The sequence below is a fragment of the Pterocles gutturalis genome, unplaced genomic scaffold (assembly GCF_000699245.1).
Source record: "Pterocles gutturalis isolate BGI_N339 unplaced genomic scaffold, ASM69924v1 scaffold17748, whole genome shotgun sequence".
NCBI lineage: Eukaryota > Metazoa > Chordata > Aves > Pterocliformes > Pteroclidae > Pterocles > Pterocles gutturalis.
Genome location: NW_010123431.1, coordinates 64,763 through 87,712, shown reverse-complemented (window position 1 = coordinate 87,712; position 22,950 = coordinate 64,763). Strand labels below are relative to the sequence as shown.

General features: G+C 38.7%; 1 protein-coding gene across 1 annotated transcript in view; it reads left to right on the top strand.

Annotated features, from left to right (window-relative positions):
* Nucleotides 1–455: 455 nt before the first annotated feature.
* The window catches only part of SIK2 (salt-inducible kinase 2), a gene marked incomplete at its 5' end in the record, with an annotated part of 35,587 nt that continues 13,092 nt past the window's right edge, over nt 456–22,950 (top strand). The window contains 4 exons of the mRNA XM_010077903.1: nt 456–572; nt 3,667–3,730; nt 12,650–12,811; nt 21,780–21,904. Coding sequence (XP_010076205.1) covers nt 456–572; nt 3,667–3,730; nt 12,650–12,811; nt 21,780–21,904 — 468 coding nt within the window. The remainder of the gene's footprint in view (nt 573–3,666; nt 3,731–12,649; nt 12,812–21,779; nt 21,905–22,950) is intronic.

Genomic DNA, 22,950 nt, shown 5'->3' with positions numbered 1-22,950 from the left:
TGAGCCAACAGTTTTCCTTTTAAAATATCATTTTTCATTTGTGGGATTCAAATTGGCTACCTGGACTCCAGAAATGGACACTTCCGCTTTTTAAGAAGATTTTTGTCTTTACACCACTGTTCTATGAAGGGTCTTCAGTTGTTCCCACCTGCTGCTTTTATAGGAGAGCATTCTGCACCTGGGCTCACTGGGGCAGTGGCCTCTGTCACCTGTTCTGTGTCTTGCATTTATTGTAAAACTCTTTCTGACGTGCTGATGTAGGGGATAGTCCTGCAACTACTTAATAGGACTACTGATGTGTTTAATCTTGTGCTGCTTTAAGTGTGGGATGTGTATTTCTGAGCTAGAAGAAACTCCCCAGTTATCTAGGGTTGCAATAATTCCTTTGTAAATGAGGATAAGCTAAGGAGGAAAATGTTGGGAGTTTTAGTCTCACTTTTGCTGTTTGTCTGCAGGTGGCAATAAAAATCATTGACAAATCTCAGCTGGATGCTGTGAATCTGGAGAAGATCTACCGAGAAGTACAGATAATGAAAATGCTTGATCACCCGCACATTATAAAGCTCTACCAGGTATGGTTAATGATGTCTCTATTTCTCCTTCTTCCCCTCTCTTTTGCTCCTGTATGAAGAGTTTGCTCACACCAGTGACTTCTGGAAGATCACCAGTCTATGACAGACTCAGTTTCTCTGGAAGTGATTGGCATTGGATAAGTGTTTAACCTTTTTGGAAGTACATCAGTTGTGGTCCTTCGTTCTATGGTAGCAGTTAGGCTGGGTGTGTTAGATACTCAAGTGTACCTAAAGTGTACAGCCTTCTGTGTATTTTTTAAGTAGATTTTGTTAGTAAAAGAGCTTGTTTGGAAATCCCTGGTGATGAGACTTTGTCTGTTAGTAGACAAGCTACTATGTAAGCTAGAGCAGGGTAGGAATATTCAGTACCATGCGTCTACAATGAGTACTATCTGGGAGGATCTGCATGGATGTAGTGATTTTCTTTAGCTGAGTCTTGGCTCAGAGTGCAGATTGAGGAGTACTTGTAGCCCTTTTTCTTATCCAAAGATGAGACATGAGGATACATAAATTCTGCAGATGTGCTTGTGATGTATATGCACACACCAAGCAAGAGCTTCCCAAACACTTTATCTTAAAGTGCATTTACTAGGAAACAGATAATTAGTTCTTTGGATTTCTTTTTTGTTGGAATCTTGCATTTTTACTTGTGTTGTGGATATGGGCAAATTAATTAATCATAAAGTGAATTATGAATGTTTTGGCATTGAATGCATCACTTTGTAATGTAAAGCCTGAATAATTATGGTGCAACAATGTGCATTTACACAAGAGATAAACCTGTACTTGTGATAATGCAGACAATTAAAACTTTTGAAGGTTTTTACTTGTGACTTTTTTTAGTGTGGCTAGTTTGTATAGTAAAATACAGGTTTGTTTTATATTGGTTCTCTTCTGTTTCGTTTTCTGTTCTTGATATGGTAAAATGGTATATGGTAAAATGTTTGAGGCTGCTTGCATTTCTGCTTCAGTTAACTCTTGCTTTTAAGGCCTTCCTGAGAATGTTATATTTGGGGTCTGTTTGTTAGTGTTCTGTTCAACAAATAACATTGTGCTTCCCAGATGTTCTCTTGCTTGTTTCAAATAAACTAACTCAACAAACAATTGAAGACTGGTGCATGCTAAAACCCAGCTTTGAATGTAAGTGCATCTGACAACATCTATAAAGGCAATGAGAGCACAAGGACTTGGACCTATGGGGTTCGAGTTGTTCTCCTGAATAAAGATGAAGATCCCAGTTTAGACTTGTTTAGCTTTAATTTTATCTTATGGGAAAGAGGCTGTCACTTCCTCTCTAAAATACCAGCTCACCAACTAGAGGTGGGCCTTAGGGAGTTCAATTTCTAACTAGCTTGAGTAATACCTACAACAGGTCCTTCTGAGTAAATGACAAAACACAAAAATGGCAGAGGAGAGTCTGAGAACAATTAAATAAGGTCTGGAGATCAGCAAAAACACTTGAAGAGGAGAGTAATTGTTATGTAGTGCTTACCCCTTTACTATTGAAGGATTGGCTTGTTGGAAATGTATTTGGTACATAGATGAGTTTATTTTTAAAAAATCTCAATTTGTCTCACTAGTTTGCTTGTGAGTGCCCATCGCTGTACTGTGTCCTCACTACAAGTTTGTCTCATGTCAAGGAACTACTGAGGATTGTACAAGTTAGCTAATGAAGCTAGCAATCTTGGCTTGACTAAGAATGGTTCCATAGATGTGTAATCCACAGGCTGTTGCAGCTCGCTGTCTCCAAATGTTGGTTTAAAACAGTCTTTCCAAACTGTTTTGCCTTCCAAATACAGACATTTCAGTTATAATCTGCTCAGCTGTTCTAGAATTAGACAAGGGTGCAGAAGAGATTAAAGAACTGCCATCTTGTTTTGTCTGCTGGCTTGTCAGTTTTTTTGTAATTCTGCTGGTTTTATAACTATATCTCTTTCAGGGTTGTGTTTTTTTTTTTTTTAAAGCATTACCCTAGAAGAAGTTTAGTTGTGAGCAGTCTTATAGTACTTTTAGGCTTGTGTGTCAATAAAATGCAGAAAATGAAATTCCAGGAGGTCTTGTCCACAGACAGCTCAGGCTGAGCTATATTACTGTGTTTACTGAAATAGGCCCAAAATGTGCTCAGTGTGGAAATTGTTGTATTGTACTAAAGGAAAGTCCTAAATGAGTTTTTTAATTTATTATGCTATTTGTACAATGCATTCCTGAGTAGCTGTTTAGGATCATTGGGAAGAAAGCTGGGAAAAGGCAGCCTAGGCAGTTATCTTGCAACTTGTATCATGGAAGCGGGGAACCTTGAGTTGTTGGGTGAAATCTTTCTGTTCAAGGCCATGAGCAAAACTGTTCATGGAAAAGTTTTGAAGTCCCTCCCTACCCTCTTTTTGTTTTCCTGTTTATTTCCCTTTCTTCCTTCCAGCCTCTCATGTTCTTGAATTGTGAGTAGTCTGTACTTGTAATAGGAAGACTAGAACTTAACAGAAGAGAAAGCAGAAGATGCTTAAAGTCTGGTGGGTTTTTACCTCCCCCTACCAGAGGATACATTGACATCTGATAGTTCTGTAGCTATACTGTCTGACTGTACAAGGGGATCTTGTGATGGTGTGCTTTAACCTGAATTTTGCCAGATTTTAAGATTGCTCATGTGTGGTTGTTTATTTCTACAACTAGAGAACCATTGGTAACAGAAGTCAGCATTATCCCCAGTCCTCTTTCCCAAGTGTCGGCCATCAGCATGTTAGAGTTGAGCAAGGGAATTACTTTAGGCCGATTCACTAACAGAGAGTCTTTAAACTAGCTGCTGAGGATATGATCATTTTGTGTTAGTCACTTGTGCCCAAGAATCCTATCCACCTCCTCCTCCATAACTTGGCTTTATGAAATATTTAAAGCTTATCCTTGTGCTTAGCATGCAAATGCCCTCCTTGAAATTGGTGAGGTAACTTGAAAAAACCCAGTGAAAGGTTGTGATAACTGTATGCAAGGCGAAGACTTTGATGAAAGACTTAGGAAAAAGCAATGAATGCAAGGATCTGGGTGTGTGTTTGCTTTTTACTCTTCCTGCAAATGATCTCATGTGCAGTTTCTCTATCAACAGGTGATGGAGACCAAAAGCATGTTGTACCTGGTGACAGAATTTGCCAAAAATGGAGAAATTTTTGGTAAGTGAAGGGATGTTTTCATGATCAACACTTTAATGTCAACTTCTGAAGTTTGTCAATTGTATTTATCTTGCTGAGTGATCCCTTTTTCCTTTATTGGTCAAGAAATGTCTAACTGTCACTGTTTCTCATTTTAGAACGAGGAACTTTAGGGAAAACTGTTACAGTTTTTTACTAGCATAAGAAAAAAGTTGTAAAGTTACTGATGTTCCTTTAGCAGAAGACATAGCTTGTTAAACAGAACAGTGCAGGATAAACTCTCATATCAGCTGATAGAATTACCAGGTTTTCAGCATTAAGCTGAGATGAAAACTATCAGGCTAAACATTTTAAATAATGAGCCATGTCCCAAAAGTATTTTGGGTAAACTGAACAATCTGTTTCTTATGCAGTTTGGTAGTGATTGATTGGACATGTTTTTTTTAATATGTTTCCAGGAAGTACATGGTGGGCAAGAATGAGTGTCAGGGTGACTTGGAGTAAAACGCATCATAAAAAATTTTAGGTTGTCTGTCTGCATGGTCAAATTCACATAAATTCTTGTTCTTTGGCTCAAACTCATCATTCAGTGTTAAATACAGTATTCTTTTTAGTTTTAATACTTCATGATGCATCTTTTTGTAGTGCTCAGCTTGGACTAGACTAGAGATCTCTTTCTATTTCTTTAGAAAAAGTTGTCACTTAAGTCAGTGCAGGACAATTGTATATAAATATTCTGAGCAGATAAGACTTCACACTTGCTCAGCCCTCTTTTCGTGTACACGATCACTCAAAGTGCAGAACAGTAGGGAATCCTTCAGTATTTTGAAGGACCAGAAGAATTGAGGAAGCCTACTAAATTTTGAAGTCGTCTGCTGTTGATTATGCAAAAGGGAATTTGTAAAGGGGCTGTGCATCAGCCTTCACTCTTCCCAGCAGCTATGGAGTCAATAGTAAAAGTGATTCCATGATCCTGAGGTTTGTGTTCTAGTATTGAAGGTGATTCCTGCACACTCTCTCCTTTCTTTATTGTGGTAATGGGCCAGTAAAAAAATCTTTTCCATATATGTAACACAGACCTGGTTATAGTAGCCAAGTTGTAGCCTTTGAGCTCTCCTTCAGGGTAAATTGAACAACTGTCATAACTCAGGAAAGTCAGGCTTATGGCATCTGCTATGCCATTATTGGGTATCTCTAGGGCATTTTGTCTTTTGTGATAGTACTGTGCATATATGTCCCACATTATTGTTTGAGATTTTTCTAAAATATTGAGGCTAGTCTAGCAGTGAAGTTCTCTCAAGAAGGGACAGGCTGATTTTTTTTTTTTTCCACCCCCACTCCCCCCTCCCCCCCACTAGCCATATATGTGTTCCTTTTTAGGCCACAAAGGAGAAATGTATGAAACCTGACACTAAGTAATGAAGTGCATTTTGTTTTAATCTGTGTTAGTGCCTTCAAAATGTGCACTAGTGAATAAAGTAAAAATGCTTTTTCAGCTCCTGCACATGTAACAAAAAAATTTGGGTGAGCCTGTGTTGATTTTCTGACCAATAAACTGTCTGAAGTGGTTGAAAACCTGCAGAATAGCAAGGAAATGTTCTAATAAGGCTGGGATGATAAAATACCAAGAATGTCACTCTGATTTTTGTATAGAGCATGTTAGCATAGGTCTGTTTTGGAGTCTGGTAACCTTTGATATATTGTGTATTTCTCAGGAATGTGGGTTTGGGTGTTTTGATTTGGTTTTTTTGTGTCGTGTGTTCCTCTGAAGGAACAGCATGATTTGCTTTACACTGATCACCATCTGGAAATACTGAATAAGAAGGAAGAGGATTCTGTTTTTCTCACCTAAGCTGCTGTTCTCAAACCAGTGCTAATCTTGAAGCCCAGCCATGAGTTGCAGGCTGGCCTACAACCCTCTCCCCTCTGCCCCTCTTTTCTGAAATCTTTCCATTCATATTATTACTTGCCTTGGGAACTACGTTAGAGGTTGTTTATCTTGCAAGACTTTGTATGCAGATTGCATAAGTGATTAGCCTAAGCCAAAAATCTATCTAAAAATTACCTTTGTGCCTACAGTAGGTTAAGTTTGTGTATTTTGTGTAGTTTTAAGGTTTCATATATGAAACACTCTCAGTACTCAATCAAGATTCTATCACTATTAAGTTGCATTTATGTGACCAGAAGTTGTTTTTTTGCTGCTGCTTTATGTGAGAAAGGGGGGTGGTCATAGGGAAAAAAAAAATAACAGAAGGCAAAAATTATAAAACTTTAATCAGTGTGACTAAAGATTCTAGAAGTAACTTGGATGGTGACTCTTTTTGCCGCCTTATTTGTCTTGGCTTTAATGTGTATAATTTCCTGTAAGACTTTGACTTAAACTCCCTAGTTCATTCTGAAGAAGCAAAGCCTTTTGGGCTCTGAGACTTTCCTTGTTTGCAGATCCTTTAATGGATGTTTCAGACACAGTTCAGCTAATTCGCTTAGACCTTGTTTTCTCATTAAAATAATTGAGGAATCTTTCTTGGTCCATTATTAGACACCTAATATTTCTGTACAGGTTTTTTCTAAATTGATTTTTTTGATTTATTGGAATGATTTCTTAGTGTGGCTTTTGTAATTAAGGACTGGATATTCTGCTGCGGTATGTATTTGTCACTTATGTTTTTGGAGGAGGAAGCAGAAATGAGGTAATGGCAGAAACATGAGGGGGAAAGAGGTCTCTCCAGTTTTTTCTGCAGACTCTCAGAAGGTACACTACAATGGTAAGCACTAGGTGAAGAGCAAATGATCACTGTCTAGCAATATGTAATAACAGCTTTAGTTTATATTTGACTGCTACCCAGGACAATGGGTTTATTTTCCATGAATGAGTCTAGCATGTCTCAGAAGAATAACAGAAGAAAGGAATAGGGAAAATACCAGAGGAGCAGAAATATTCTTCAGCTAAAAAGATTTTCCTTACCTTTTGAGTAGTTCATACATAGCAGGCACTGCTGCCTTGTTTAGGAATTGGACTGAGGTATTAAAGTAACAACTTTTCTTGCTTAATAAAAGTTCATTTAATGAGTTTTATGTTTGATACCCAAGCACTTAGTGTTTTCACATGCATTTGAGTTGCAATAACAAAATTGGAGTTGTTGAGAACGTTTCTCTGAAATGGCCAGTTAACATCACCAGGCACAAAGAACTCAGAGGGCAATGGAATAGAGTTGAGCATGTAGAGGGCCCTGGTGATTGGCATGCAGAAGAGGTGGAGCCTGGCTGATCTTTACTTTTTACACTGGCGGATGGGGAGGGGATGGATTTCATGGAAACAGAGCTCAAATGTTCCAAGTTCCTTCTTGTTGTCTGGGTTATCTTTTTTTCCCACCTTTTTAAGTCCTTATCATTGGACTGCTTGTGTCATAAGCAATCTATCATGTCCAGGGCAAGTTTGATGTAACAAAGTAGAGAAAAGCAGGGTAGCATTAAAAAAAAAAAGTAGAAAAATGACTAAAACAATGAGCTTTTCCTCCTTCCTATCCTGATCCTCCTTTGGGTGTCTTTGGTATTGAATTTGCCATGTCAAGTTTAACAATGTAAATAAAATAAAGTCTCTCTTCTATAACACTACTTTTTCAAGCAGCACAAGTAGTGGGATGCTCATCTGGAGTCCTGTACGGAGGTGTCTTCAAAGTTTCTAATGCTTTGCCATAGATGATCTTGCTTTTGGGGGAATTCTACTTCGTTTTATCTTGTAAAGCAAGATGGTTAGAAGCCTGTGGGACCTGCTATTTCCTTAGTTAATCAGTCTCCTGACAGCACTTATTTTATTCTTTGACTAACCTTTGCCCTTGAAGAGGTGTTTAAAAACCAACCATGCAACCAAAAACCAAACAGAATCGCTCTAGGTTTGTGGCAAGAGCAGCTTATTTAAATTTTTACTCAAAAGCTAGTGAGGTGGGAGAACTATAATGAGGAAGACACACTTGAGTCTATTGGGGCTGATCTTCCTGTATGTTCCCTCTGTAATAAGTGAGGATTGAGAGGCTTCTCAGGGGGCCGGTTTAGAGCTTTGACTTGCCTCTCTCTCTTCTCTGGGTACAGGAGGAGCTGAGAGAGAGATTAGACTCCCGAGGTTGAAGTTAGCCTTTGTGATGGCTCTTCTGAGTAACTTTGCTACTTGGTGATGTACAAAATTTTAGAGTTCATGGAAGTCCCTTTTCTATCTTCCTCTTGAATAAGATACTTGAAAGAACACAGTATGCTCCTCAAGATGGTTGTCAGTAGTTGGTAAATGATATCTGTTCTCTTAATACCATGTCAGGCTTTCAAGTTCACTGAGTAGCCTGCTGTTAAACCTCATTGAGTCTCTTTAGCTCTGCTAAACTGTCATTTCACAGTGCTGACTGGTAGTTCATGGACAGGATTATTTTTAATCCCTGTACTAGCATTCTTCACTGTCTCCATAGCTTCAGTGAAATTTTCTAGACTCAACAGCAGTTTTGAATTTGCCTTTTGCCAGTTAATGTCATTGCAGTAAATAATGTGCTTAGCCTAGACACTTCAAATGCTGTTACGCTTTAGATTAATTTTTAAAAGGGTCTTTAGATTTAATAAAACATTTAAATTAAAAAGGTTTCTGTTGTGCTTAATACTTTACAGGTCTACAAAGTTTTTAACTAGCTGTTTCCACTATGTTTTTTAAAAGTATCTTTATAACCAGCATCTTGTAACCTTCTTCATCATCTCTCACCTGAAGTCTCCAAAAGAGCTGAGATGCAGTTTATCTGTTAGCTAAACTAACTGTAGTGAACATGTTCTGAAGGGCTAATTCTCTAGCCTCTCACCAGTGGCTGTTTGTATTACAAGAATCCAGACTGTGGATGGGGAGGCTGGCTATGAAGCATAAAAACAACATAATTGTTCAGCAAGTGGAAAGGGAACATCCAAGCTTTCAGTTATGGTTGTTTCCACCCTCTCTTGCTTGCTGTCTGACATATACATGTGCATTTTAAAAGCACTAGACATGACTAAACTACCAGCTTGTGTAATTTATATCTAGCTTAACAATTGTAACTATTTAAAGGAATGTGCTGCTTTTAGCTGAAGTTTAGGAGCAGTTATTGTGATTTTTGTCCTTCAATTTCCTCATGTGGCTTCCTACTGGGTTTTAGCATGAAACTACCAAAGAAGTGATAATAGCACAACTTCTTCATTTAGAGTGCCGGTACAGCATCTGACACATGACAGGGTAACACTGTAACAATGAATACAGTTTTCTGGTACTTCCTTTTTCTACTTCAAATAAGAAATGTGAAGGAGAGAAAAACTAAGGAGTAGTTAAGAAGCAAACATGTCAACTGCCTGACATGGTGCCTGAGAAGTACAGCTCAACTGCACTTGCATACACACTACCTTGTATCTCACAGTTGCCTTTCCTGATTGCTTAGGTGTTCCTTACAACCTTCACTCTGTTTTGCAATTGGACAGTTTTTTGTGAGGACCTTGCTGCCTTTTAGAGACCCTACAGGAAACAATGGGATACTGTCAGGCTATATTATTACACCTACTCTTACACAGACATCTCTCTGCTCTACTGTGGGGAAGCATAAGATTTTTGAGCCTTTCAAAAGCGTTCACAATGGAAACAAAGTGTTTGTTTCTTACTTTTGCCAGATGCCAGTCAGGGCATTCACCACCCCATTTGAAAAAAAAAAAAATTACTTTTGTGGAATGATAGTAATGCACAGGAATGCAAAATAAGCTCCTTTAGTCAGTCCTGTTTATGCTCTGCCTCCTGTGTCCCAAATGGTACCTTGGGACTTAAGCCTGTTTTTGCAAGAGGCTTTGTGCATTTATAGCATGTGCCCACTGGCTGTATGGGAAAATAGATCAGCTGAGGCACTTCAATGGGTCTCATCTTCTACACACATGAAATCAAACATACCTCAGAAGTAGATCTGAGAGTAAATCTGATTTTTGGAATAGCAAAACACTCAACTTGTAGAGAGGCTGGTACGTATTTGGAAGAACGTTTCTTATACAAAACAGCAACTAGATGTGAAAACACTCTTCCATTAAGTGTGTACAGTATTAGTGCCATAATTTTGACCCTGGCTCAGATCCAAACACTACACAGCCATTGACTCATGTTTCCCTCTTCCCCCTCTCCTGGTCCTGCAGAGGGGGGAGAAAATTAAAAGGGTAAAGGGAAAAGACTTGTGGGTTGAGATAAGAACAATTTAATAACTAAACTACCCTAATGTTGAAAATAATTAATATAATAGTAATATATACAAATGAGAGATACACAGTGCTACTGCTCACCACCTGATGACCAAGGCTCAGCCTGTTCCCAGCTAAGGATCCCAGAGAGTCCTGAAACTGTAATCCCAGAATGGAAATAACCCAAGTGGCCAAGAGTCTAAGACAACTCTGAGAGAGGGGTGACCCAGAGGGAGACAACCTGGAGCAAGAGAGAGAACTTCTGGAGAAATCCTCACCTGTATACTGGCCATGACTTGCATCATGTGGAATAGACTATTGTCCAATTTGGGTCTCAATCCTAAACCTAAGATTGAATCCTAGGCTAGTAATTGGGGCTGTGCTCCCTCCCACCTTCTCTTGTACCTGCAGTCACTGGCACAGCAGAGAGGCTGGGGAGTTCTTGATTATCCTGGCAGCAACTATAAGCATCAGTATGTTATCAGCTACCTTCTCAGCATAAACCCAAAACATAGCCTCACACTAGCTACTCTGGAGAAAGTTAACCTATCTCAGCTCTAGTCATGCAGAGCGTGCTATAGGTCTGTGAACTGAAGAAGTAACAATGCTGTTACAGTTTTATTGATACTTTTCTGAATGTTTCTCTTAGAAACATGCAGTAACTGATGCACAGTTTAACTGAAGTGACTTGAATTTTGTTCTGGATTTTGTTCTACTCATTGGGGAAGCTGAAGTTCTTCTGTCCTCAAACCAAATTTTGCTGAGCTGCCTTGTGATGAAAGCCCTGCTGCTTTCTGCTGTGGATCGAGCTGAATCTCAGATAGCTTCTGGTTCTATTTTGTTATAGAAAAATGAAGAAAACTACCAAAGAAACATGTAGCCAGAGGGTATGACATGAGGGATATTTTTAAAAAGCATAGGTAGTTTTGCTCTTTGAGCCTTTGCAAGGTACATCAGGGTGCTTTGCTCTAGGTATCTGCAGTAAAAACTAAAGAGTCGTGGTTCTTAGCTCCAGAGGTGTATATACTACATGTTCAAACAGTGTCCAGATTCTAGCTATTGTGGCAGAATGTCCCTAGCTAGTTTCAGCTGTCTTAAAGTGGTTTCTGTAACCCAGGGGCTGGCGCACTGCCTGTATCCTAGCCTTTCCTGTTTGCAGGCTAGTTAATGCACAAACAGAATCCTTGCACGTACCGTCACCTATTTAGACAGACTGTGGTATGTTCTGCTTCTCCAGGAGAGAAAGTGGCGTATTTCAGAATAAATTACCTGTTCTGTGCAGTCTGCTAGACTTGGTGAAATACTTGAGGCCAAGGCAGTTTGGAATCTTTAAATAAGTCCTGCCAGGCTACAGCCATGAAAGCAAATGACAGCTTGGATTCATTAACTTGTTTGCTGCATTGCTAACAAGTGATGGATTAACAGCTTAAAGGGCTGGCTTGCGTTCAGTGTGATTTAGTTGGTGCCTTTGATATCTGACTTCACCTTGATACCATATGATTTGTTAGTCATTTTGTGACTGAATGATATTTAGCTTGCAAATATTATGATCTCCTCTTACTGCCAGGCTTTTGTTTGTTCTTTTGCTTTGCCAAGTTAAACCAGCTGGAAGTGTATTAAGACTTTGGTAGGTTAGAAGCTCTGAAGAGAGTTTTCATTTTTTCAGGTTCCAGAGATCAGATCCAATGTTCTTTGCTTAAAAATGTCTTTTGAGGGATGCTGAACTGGGTATACTGCAACTGAGGTCTCCAGTCTGCTGCTGCAGATGGTTCAGGAGCAGCCACCTCTGTGCTTGCAGAATGTGCTTGGGAGATAGTGGTAGTAGTGCATGAAATCCTTTCAATCCCACTACAAGTAAAACAAAGTTAAGTTACCTAAGGAATGGGCCGTAGAACATTTTCCTAAATGATCCCCCTACAAAACATTTTTTAAATAAGCCTGTTTTACTGAGCATATTAAGAAGATAGTGTATTCATGATTACATTCATTTATTTAACCTCTGCGAGTGAAAATATAATTGAGAAGTCACTTTGATTATCAGTATGACGCTGTCAGGAGCACTTAATGGCAGTGTAGTCTAGTGACCCAAGTGGCAGCAGAGAAATCGTGATGTATAAGAATGCAAGGTCGGTGAAGCAGCTGGTTTTATATGATCCAACAACAAATAATTTCTTTTTTACTTTTTTCTGAATATTTGCAAAAATCCTCATGGTTTGTGGGTGGGTCTGTGCCCCCTCCTCCTGAACAACGTATTTCTTTGTCCTTATCTGTTGTAACAACGAAGCGGTAGTGTACCATCAGTGAAGTTTTACTGGAAATGTATTTTCAGGTTTTAGAGTGTGCTTAATGTGAGCTGCTCAGGCCTTCTCTGCTTACCATAAAGAAAGTAGAAAAGCTTAAATGAAAATGTTGCACCTGTAAAGCCCATAAACAATATTTTATGTAAAAAACCCACCAAACCCAAAACCCACGAGCTAACCAAGCCAGGTATTCTGCTTTGGCATTGTGTTAGGCAGGATGATCCTTGTTGGATCACTGAGACTACATAACTAGCTTAGAAGATACGTTTAATCATTTTACTTACAGATTTTGTTGAAGGTTCTTACAAATAAGCAGAAGCTTTTTCTTACTCTCTTTTCCTTTGTTTTGGAGGGAAGGGTGCAAGAAATAATTTCATTTTGGGATTGTTGCTTACTGTCTGATCCATTTAAACCTGCTTTATTTTAACAGATTACCTCGCCAGCCACGGCCGTCTGAGCGAGTCTGAGGCTAGGCGCAAATTCTGGCAGATCCTCTCAGCAGTGGAGTATTGCCATGGTCGAAAGATTGTTCACCGTGACCTGAAGGCTGAAAATCTGTTGCTTGACAACAACATGAACATCAAAATAGCAGGTACGCAGAATGTAGATGGTATTCAGTAGCACCTTATTGTTATGAAAGCCATTCTAGTAATTCAGTCGCTGCTGCCCAAGGTATCCTGCTGTGCTTAAGGTACAGAAAGTCAGAGTGGTAATACATGTAATATTTTTGCATTATGGATATCACAGTACATGTAGCTAAAATAATTCCTCGATTAGCTGTATTATACTTTCAGGAAAAAAGGAAATAATTTTTAGAGTTGTAGTCATTTTTTTTTGTGGGTGTTATAACATGTCTATAATGCTGCCAGATGTTCAGGTTAAAACAGAGTTAATCAAATAAATTCTTTCAACATTAGAAAAACTCAAAATGGAAGCTTATTGATTTTTTTTTCATTTTGCATGCATGATTTCATTTTAATTATAAATTTAGACACAGCAGATGTTGCTAGCAATTGAAATAATTTTGTTGGTTGTCAACTCTTTACAAGTCCATGAATCCTTCTATACTGACTTTAGCCCAGTGGCACTTGAAATGAGAAGGTTAGATAACATCTTGATTTGGAGGGCTGTTGAACTTCAGTCATCAATAATCTGGGAGCAGGAAAGGAAGGCTAACTGCTGTAAGAAGTGGTTTATATAGGATTAAGTTTGCTAGTTCTGAATAGACAGCCAATTAGGCTGAGATAGGTAAAGTGATAAAGCATTTCTGAGTTGTAGATCGTTGCTGTATTATTTTACCCATGAATTTCTTCTCTGCCATTTCTGAAATGGATGAACTGAAAATCTATCTTGATCTCTAATGCTTTCTGTAAGGATAAAAGTCTCTAATGCACCAGCTGCTCTCTAAAAGAACGCTCCTTTTTGTCTATGGAGTATGAAGGCAGTGTCCTTAAAGATTTTAAAGGAAAAGTTAACACCTGTTTAACTGGTTAGTATCTGTGTCATGAAGATTCATCCCTTTCTCTGCAACACTACAGCAAACACTGGGAAGACTAGGCAATTAATTCTGGGGATTAACTTCACCCTTGGGAAAAATCTTTTAAATCCTTTCAAGTCATTTTTATCAGAGCAGGAAATCTATACAATCTTTTAAAAAGGAGCACTCACCTTTGAGATGAAAACTATTTTATCCTCTTTAAATTTAGAGAAAAGGAACCCATAATCATTGCTATTAAAAAAAATAAAAAAGCAGGTTATCTTTGCCTATGAAATGGGATTTTGCTGATGGACGAAGAAGGATTTCTTATCAACGTATGTATTAGTGGAGTAGCTTTCCCTTATCCTGGATATGTTTGTTGCTTTTGTATTGACCTTTGGTTTTGTTTGTACATTTAAAACATTCATTTCTTCATTCTTTTACCACTAGCTTTCCACCTCTAGCATCTTTTTCACATGGTTTAAGAGTTTACAGAAAGGTTAAGTAACGGATAAATTAAAACTCAGGAATAGGAAAATAAAGTTTTGCGAGTTCCAGAACCATGATTTCTGTAGAGTATTAGGCTAGTGCTTGTTATTAAACCTGAATGTAAGGTGGGTTTTTTGGCAGAAGGAAGAGTATGGAAAAAAGATCCTCTGAAGCTAGAGAGAGAAGCCTATTCATCTGCTCTTTGGAATTCTCTCTGTATTTTGTGGCTCTTTTAGAATCTCAGAGTGGGAATTATACAGCAGGTTTATGGAAGATGTAAAAATTGTTATTTAACACTTTGTATAAATTAATAGCAGAGTCTTTCTAGTAGCCTCTTTTTCATTTCATTTGATATTAACCTGTTTATAGTTATCTTTTATTTTTCTTTATTGTGGGCCTTCATATTGATGTTAAACTGTAAAAATATGAAAAGCTACCATCAGATGAAGTAGAAGGGGCTTGCAGTTGTTGCAGGAGGAAGATGCAGTTCTGGTATAAGTTCTTATTTAAGGCATTTGATACCTGAAGAAAGCTAAAGGAACATTTTGGGATGGAGATGGTGTCTGGACTTGATAATGAAATGGCCCAAATATAATAACACTGAGATGGAATTGGTGGTGATGTCTCAAAATTCTGAAAACTAATAGGGCCACCCACACTGCTCACAGCTGTTGGTACTGAGGCTGTGAACTTGACAGTGAAAGGGTTTTGGTACTTTGAGCTTTAACCTAGTGAGTTCATCAGCACTACCATTTGTAGAGTGTTTTTACTTTTCTCATTTTTGATCTCAGACTTGCATTTATTTCTAGCACCTACTGGCAAGCATAGCACCTGGAGCTTTATGGCTGACACACAGCTGTATTCGCCAGGACAACGTATGGCTTCAGTAAATACTGTGTCTAAGGGCTGCAAGTCACTCACCTCACTTACTTGGAGTAACTGAACTAAATATAAGGGAATTTTCGTTCATCTATGCTTTCTTTCCTCCCTGCTCTTCTCCCCATTTTCACCACCACATTCTATCCCTTCTAATTTCTTTTCCTCCACATCAGTGTTCTGCACTGTAGCTTGTCACGATCAGCCTGGTATAGTTTTTCTGAATTCCCCAGGGGCTTTTACTGTGCTGGAGCAGGGCTGTATTCAAAGGTATTCCATTCATGGATGTCCTTAGCGCTGCGGGGATGCAAGTTCCCTGCCTCCCTGAACGCTGCAGTGCAAGCATGACACGGGCTCACAAAAACGCTGCTTCAAAGGCATCTCGAGAGACCTGTTAGCTGAAGAAAGGTTAGAGACGTGAGCTCTTCTGTCACAGGGAATTTCAATGCACAGCTTCTCCAGGGACTCAAGTAAAAGCATTGAAAATGGTAGTTACTAGATTCCATCAGCTGCTGCTGTCTCTTTCCTCCTTTTAGATGCTCTTGTGCTCTACCTCTGTACTACAGAAAGTTAATTACAGGTGGTCTGTATGTAAATGATCCCATTAACTGGGGGCGATTCGTATGGTCTGATTCTGTCATGGATCTTTGTCAAGCTTTATCAGATGGATAGCAATTCCCATGTCCAGCTTTGGGGATAAAGTAGCTGGAGGAAAGTTATGACCACTAGAAACTTTGTAGTGGTTTGTGCTGAGTCAGTGGTTTTATTTTTCTCTGTAAAGGACACAGACGATGAATTCCACAGAATGGTTTATCTGTGATTTTGGTGTTACCTGGTGCTGTGCAGATCCCTGAGAACAGTCTCTTCCAGTGGTTCGTATTCTTCATGGTTCACTTAACAAACTGTGGAAAAACAAAGGGCAGCCAGGATCCCAACTCTGATAGCTAGAATTACTCTCAAATTCAATATAACAATTGAAAAACAACACAGTAACTGATTAATTATTTTGATAGAAAGCTCTGCAGTGTCAGTGTTTGCATTGGGCCCCAGCACTATATGTGAGGCTGTCCCTTGCTGATCACTCCAAGCAGCTGTGAAATCCACATAGATACTCACGGCCATTCCAGGCTCTTCCTAACTTCCACTGGACCTCTTGGTTCATTCTGATGCTTCTAAGACTTTTACTGAAGCTTTTATTCTTTAAGAATACAACATTTTCTAGTCAAATGCAGAAGCGTGCACAAAATTACTTCTGTATTTCAGCTACCAGGAGAATAACCTAATATTCAAACTGTGAGCTGATGAGACTGACACCTTTTATGCTTAAACAAGAAGGCTGGACTGAAATGAAATGTTTTTGGGTTAATATTGCTCTGAAAGGAAGAGGATAGAACTCAAAGGATCTTTCTTTTCTGTCTTAGTAACTGGACAAGAAACAGAGGATGCATAAAGATCTTAAGGTGACAGCTTTGATAGACTGTTATTTTCTTGAAGATACTAGGTAGTTGGGAGCAAAATCTTCAAACTTAAATTTTAGCATAAGTAACATAAAAGAAGGTATTAATCGGATAAGATGGCCACTGAGAAGGTTGCAGCTGAAGAACGCCGTACCAGGCAGTTTCCATCAGGTTTGACATCAAATTTGTTTTTAGCACTAGCAAGGTAAACCTTCTTTGTTCTTCTCCAAGTTGTTGCCTGTAGATAGCTGGATTGTTCGCGTACACTTTACATTTTGCTGTTTTTTGAAGCAACGTAGGGACTGGATTTCAGTTACTGATCGCTGATATGCTATGCTGTCATCAAATAAAACTTGCTTGTTGTCTGTACAGTTAAACATCTGTGCATTTATGAAAGTTAAATACAGCTTTGAATTGAGGATGGAATAGTGAGCTTCTCTCTGTATACTTCCAGCCCCACAAAACTGCCAGATTAAGATGCCTTATAGATGTCTGCAGAAATCATGCCATCTTGATGGTAAAGCTACTGTGTTTGAACCAGATCAGGTAGGAGAGACTGTTATTCTGAAGTAGGTTGTAGTGCTGGTTTGTCTTGCTGGTGGACAGTAAAATATGCGTTGACGTCAGAACTGGCTGATCAGCATTCAGTTCATGAAGTGGGTCAGGTTTGTTTCTAACGCACTCATACCTTTCCTTTATCAGTACCTCTCTCCCAGTTATCTCCTTTGCTCATATTACTATTACAACAAAAGATCCATGTGGCTCTCTGAAGCCAGTCAGATTGAATTCTGCAAGTAGTTTTACAAGAATGGATTAATTACAGCTCTGAAGCTAGTATCCCTCCTAAAGGATTTTTAGAGGTACAAATTAGAGACTACCTCATATTGCTAGATGCACAGCAGAAGTTGCAGTGGCTCTGGCACGGAGCTTCCATTTCTCAAATTGCAAACGGGTCTGAAATCTTAGTCTGTTTCCATTTTTAACGGGAAAACAGATTCCATTTAAATGATGTATGTTCAAAAAATTATACCTTCTAAATTCACGATTATTCTAAAGGGGGTAATGAGATTGAGAAACAAAATACTGCAAATGTTGAGAGCCAATATTTGCAGATTGCACAAACACAGAGTTTATTCAACTGAACACAATGCTGCAAATGATCGTATTTTTTTTAACGTGCAGATTCAGGCAAATGTTAAGAAGATAAAGATCACTCCATTATATAATCTCAGTCCTCTGGTAACGAGTCCAATTTCAGTCCTTTTAGAATTCTGTGGCTGTAATTTTTTTTTTTTTTGAGGGCTGGCACATTTTTCCCTTAAACATCAGTAATGTTCTTAAAATCTGTTTCTCTAGAATGAGAAATCTTAACAGTGTTCTTAGGTTAAAAAGTATTGCCTTTGATCCAGAATGATTATGGCAGATCAGCAATTGCAAAGTAGGAACAAGGTGGAGGGCAGAAGAGAGAGAATGAGAGGCTACTGATTGTTTCGTACTTAATTGAATCCTGGCCATTCTAACACTGAAAAAAGAGGGACAGCTAAACTGACAGTGCAATCATTAAAAATTGAGGGAGTCCAATGGAACAAGCATCCAGTATGCTATCTCAATCCTGAACTTTTTATTTGAAATTGTTTCATGGATGCTATTAATTCTTGAGTTTTTAAGAAATGGTTTATCATCATTTGAAGGCACAAGTGCAGGAAACATAACAGAAACAAAAAGAGGTAATCATAGTATTTTACATACCCTAACAAATAATGCTGATCTCACTGCATGGGTAATTATTTTGTCCAACAATTTAATATAATTCGATTTCCAAAGAGAAGAGCCAATTGCTGAAATATGCAACACTGGTTTTAAGTCCTATGTCACATGAAAAAGTCCATTATGGATTAGTAGGTATGTAGCTCTTACTACGCTCTGTCTGTCTTTTGTGCATGCTATTTTTTCATCAGAAATTAATAACTGAAGGATACTGGTGTTCCTTGCCCCTGAAAAAGGGAAGAAATTGAAGTTTTAGAACTGCAGATGAAAGACAGAATGAAGGAACCATTTTCCAGGTTTATAAGACACATACTCCTAGAGAAGGCACACAGACTCAGGAGTCAGATCCCTCGAGCAGTGACAGCGAGAGTATACCAGGCTGGCTGTTTTCTGCCACCTATTCCCCTTGTGCTTGTCCCTACCCCCAAACCCCAGCAGCCAGTATTGTTGTATTAGTGCTTATACAGAGTGCATCCTTGGCTGCTACTCCTCCTATCAATTTATAGACCTTTCATTCATGGATTTGCCTAACAAAACTTAATTGTCTGTGCTGTCACAAGACTGTCGGATGCAAGCCAATTGCTGCTGTTCCACCCCGTCAAGCACTGTCTCGACACTGTAAATCCTGTAATTCTGTTGCTCAGATAGAGAGCAAAGGTAACAGCCTTGCAAGGATCATGCCATTCAGTTCTAAGATGCTCTTGCTCTTGAGCTACTTTTGGTAACCATAAATAGAGCTATTATGGGTTATGAAATTAAGCATGTAAAGATAATAGTAAAAAAAAAAAAAACAAACCCAAATCCTAATTGTAACATCAACCTGAAGCTTCTCTTATATTGATCAGTCATACTTAAAGACTCTGGTCTGGGTTTTGCTGTTCAGATTTGTTTGTATTTTGTTTTGAAGTGGCTTCCACATGTTCACATTCACCAGATAGCTAATTTAAATCCAGTCTGGATAGGCAAAGAGTTTCACTCTCTTAGGAATTGAAATCTTGTGTATTTCTATAGCTGTGCTTACAAATATATGTATGTGTACTTGTGAATCTGATAATAAAGATTTATGAGGGTGGCACCTGAGTAGGAGCTGCAGTTCAGAGATAAAGATTGATATTTATCTGCAGTACTAAGAGGATGTTGAAAATCTGACAAATTCAAGATAAGTGAAAGGAAAGATTAGATTTCATGACACCTACACAGATGGCAAAATGCTTCCGAGAGAAGAAGTTGCTTCATGTCTCCTGAAGTATTGTCAAGGTTGCCAAGCCAATTATGTATGAAGAAAAGAGTCCTCAAAGAGAATAAAAACAATCACAAGGGAAGTCTAGCTGTGATAGGAAAAAGGCAGGTGACATACAGTGACTGGGGGATTTTTTGGTAGAAGATTTTGTTGTTTCCCCATCTGTTGTTATAGCTGAAGTTGCAGTTGTTTCAGAAGTGAAGGAGGGTGTAAAAGGAAGGATAGCACGAATGTTATATTTGGTGTTTCCTATGTAGATCTGGAATCTGAGCTGACCTTGGCCGTGTGCACCTCCAGAGTACGGTGACGTGCCAGGATGCCATTGCGTAACTGTTCATGCAACAGTCAGGCATTCTGTGTGCTTGCGCAGCACGACGCTGTTACGGATCTCGCGTGTGGTCTGACCTTCAAATAGTCTTTCTGGCATTGTAGCCTTCTTACTGATAGGCAGTGGGGCTCCTCTTTGATGATGGACAAGTCCCAAAAGTTCACCGCTGTGAGACTGATTTTCTGCCTTTGAGCTAATACACTGACCATGGACTGATGCTGGAGATTTAACCTCTTGAGAGTTCCACCTCTGCCAGATATTTACAGTAGTATAAGATGTTCTCTTGTAACAAAGTATGTTCATTATCTGTAATACAATATTAATGTAGGGACATTGGGTTAAAAGTCTAGAATGAAGCTTAAATATTTGCCTTTTCAGTTTCCAGTCTGATTGCTGACAATGCAAAACTAGATGAGAGATAAGAGTATAATGTGTCATCACAAAAATTACACCTTATCATTAGCAGTCAGCACACAGATACATAAATCGCTAAGGAGCCAGAGTGATTGTAGATCTGATTTAATCAATCACTGTCTCCAGCAAACTCAATTATTTGTATTTGAACGAGAGTTTATATTTTTAAAAGTACTCAAATTTCTAGTTAGATTTTTAAAGTAATCAATCCACCAAATATTACTATGCCCTAGAAGATGATTCTAAATCAAATCTGTTAAGATAAATCATGAAATATAACAGTTTTGAAGTTATTTATGCCCCAAAGCCCCTTTACCAAGCAGTTAATGCTAAAGTCTGAAGATTGTTCATCTTTCTTCAGTAGATTCTCACGAATTGTTTCTTCCAAACAGAAGCCATGGCCTGCAGCTCCTTATTTGTCACTAGGATCACTTCAGCAGATTTGATGTCAGATAAGCCCTGTAGTTCTAGTCTTGAAGGGGAGGATGACCAGGCTATTTAATGACCAAATCAGCTTTCCTAGAACAGTTATTTACTTGTTCAGAAGAAAAGCATTTTGGGAAGGAAGAAAAAAAGGTAAAACTGCAAGGATATAAGAGTTGTATCTATTCCTGATCTGTGTGAATGCAAATAATAGGGATGGTTAGTTTGAGATGTGAAGTGAAAAGGATGAATCCTACACCTGTAGGTAACACTGAAGAGCTTCATAGATTGAATTACGATAAGCAGAACTTATTCATGGAGTGTTAAGGACCTGAATCTTTGAAGACTTTTTGTTTTTAGAGGAATTGCCAGTCCAAGTTTCTACCAACTTCTACTGAAGAATACCCCTGAGAACTGGTCTAAGTTTTTGTTTAATATCTCTGTATTGCTTTGATTCTGAGGATTCTCTTGTGGTTTTATTGTTTGTGATGTATGACCAGAGAGCCAGGCTCTTTCCTCTAAGTAACACAGCGTATGCAAATAGAACTAAATGAAGTGGTAGGGGCAGTGCCTGCCTGCTAACCACAGTGTTTATCAGTTTTGCTATCTGCTGGTTGGTGCCACATTGTATTAACATACCTCTGAGGTATTTGGCGCTTGATAGTACTAAATCAACAGCCTGATTACTGTTTATCAACACTGTTGACTTTCCTGGGATTCCTCGAGTCACACCAGCATGCAGCATTACTCTGCAGGAGCCGGGTAAGCTACCAGGGTAAAAGCATTATCACCTTAAGACAAGAAACACCTTCTGTAACCTTCTACTGCATAGATCGCTCCGGTGTGGAAAAAGTCTCGGTTAAATCATTGTTCATACAGGAGCAGACCAGTGACAAACATAAACAATGTTGCTGTGGTTAACAGTCTTTGCATGTCACTTGCCACTGCTCCATTCGGTATTTCCTTTGGAGATCCAGCTGACCAGTGAGTGAACTGAAGTTTGCCTGAAAGTCTTAAATCCAAATAATATTTGTCCCTGTTACCAGATCTCTCTCGTTGAGAACTTCTTTCCCCCTCATTTCCCAACAGATTTTGGATTTGGAAATTTCTATAAGAGTGGTGAGCCTCTGACGACATGGTGTGGAAGCCCACCATATGCAGCCCCAGAAGTCTTTGAAGGACAGCAATACGAGGGACCCCAGCTGGATATCTGGGTATGGTTATTCATCCAATTCATCCAATCAACGAATGGATGAAACAAAGGAATCATCTTTGATTTTTCTTAAGCTGCAGACAAGCTGTTCCTCTTCAGCTTTATTTCCTGAGTGTCATAAAATGCCTCTTAACATTGAATGGAATTGAAGTTACCTATTGGTAACTGTTGGTATAGGTGGCTATTAAATGTACACCGTAGGTGTATGTTAGCCCACTAGAGGAAAAACTGTAGCTCCTTCAAAAACTCTCCTGTCTGAATGTGTGAACTTTGCTTTTTTCAGTGCATTTAGCATCTTCTGTGTTAAGTGGAAATTGAACTTGTAAGGCTGTAAGTTCTTTATGAGGTTAAAGGGATTCTGAGCCACTGAAACACGGGAGAGATGATGACTGCTTTGCTCTTTGAGCTGGAAACTAGCACATCTATGCCACAGACATTTCTGCTGCAGGCAGCTGCATGTTATTGAATCGATGTGTCTCCATGTGTACTACTCTAATGGAAGAGGATAGAGAGTGCAACCCACATTCTTATGCAATGGAAAAGGGACTAAAATTAACTGAAGAAGTCGTGTACCCTCCATGCATTGTCAGAGACTGTTTTTCATTGTTAATTTGGTTTTGTTTTGGGGTTTTTTTGTTTGTTTTTTAATTTTAGTATTCTCATACTTACAATGATGGATTCATATCGTAAAGCAACCAGAGACAGTACAATTTGGCAGTCTCTATGCTGGCATCAGGTTTGCAGGGATTATATTGCATATAGCATAACAAGACGGGCACTGACATTTTAGTCAGAACCTGTTACACAAACAGGGTAGTTCATGGAAAGTCACCTTTCAGCTGCTAATCTAATTTAAATGACTCTAATAGCATTAACAAATAAAAACTTATTTTAGATACATACATTTGTGTGTATGCATGTATCTCTCTATATACGTATACAAATATATGTAGGTAGCTAGATTTTTTTTTTTAATTAGCACAGGCGCTGTCTGAATGTCAGAAGTGAATCTCTGAACTTTGGTAAATATTCTTTAAATATATAGGA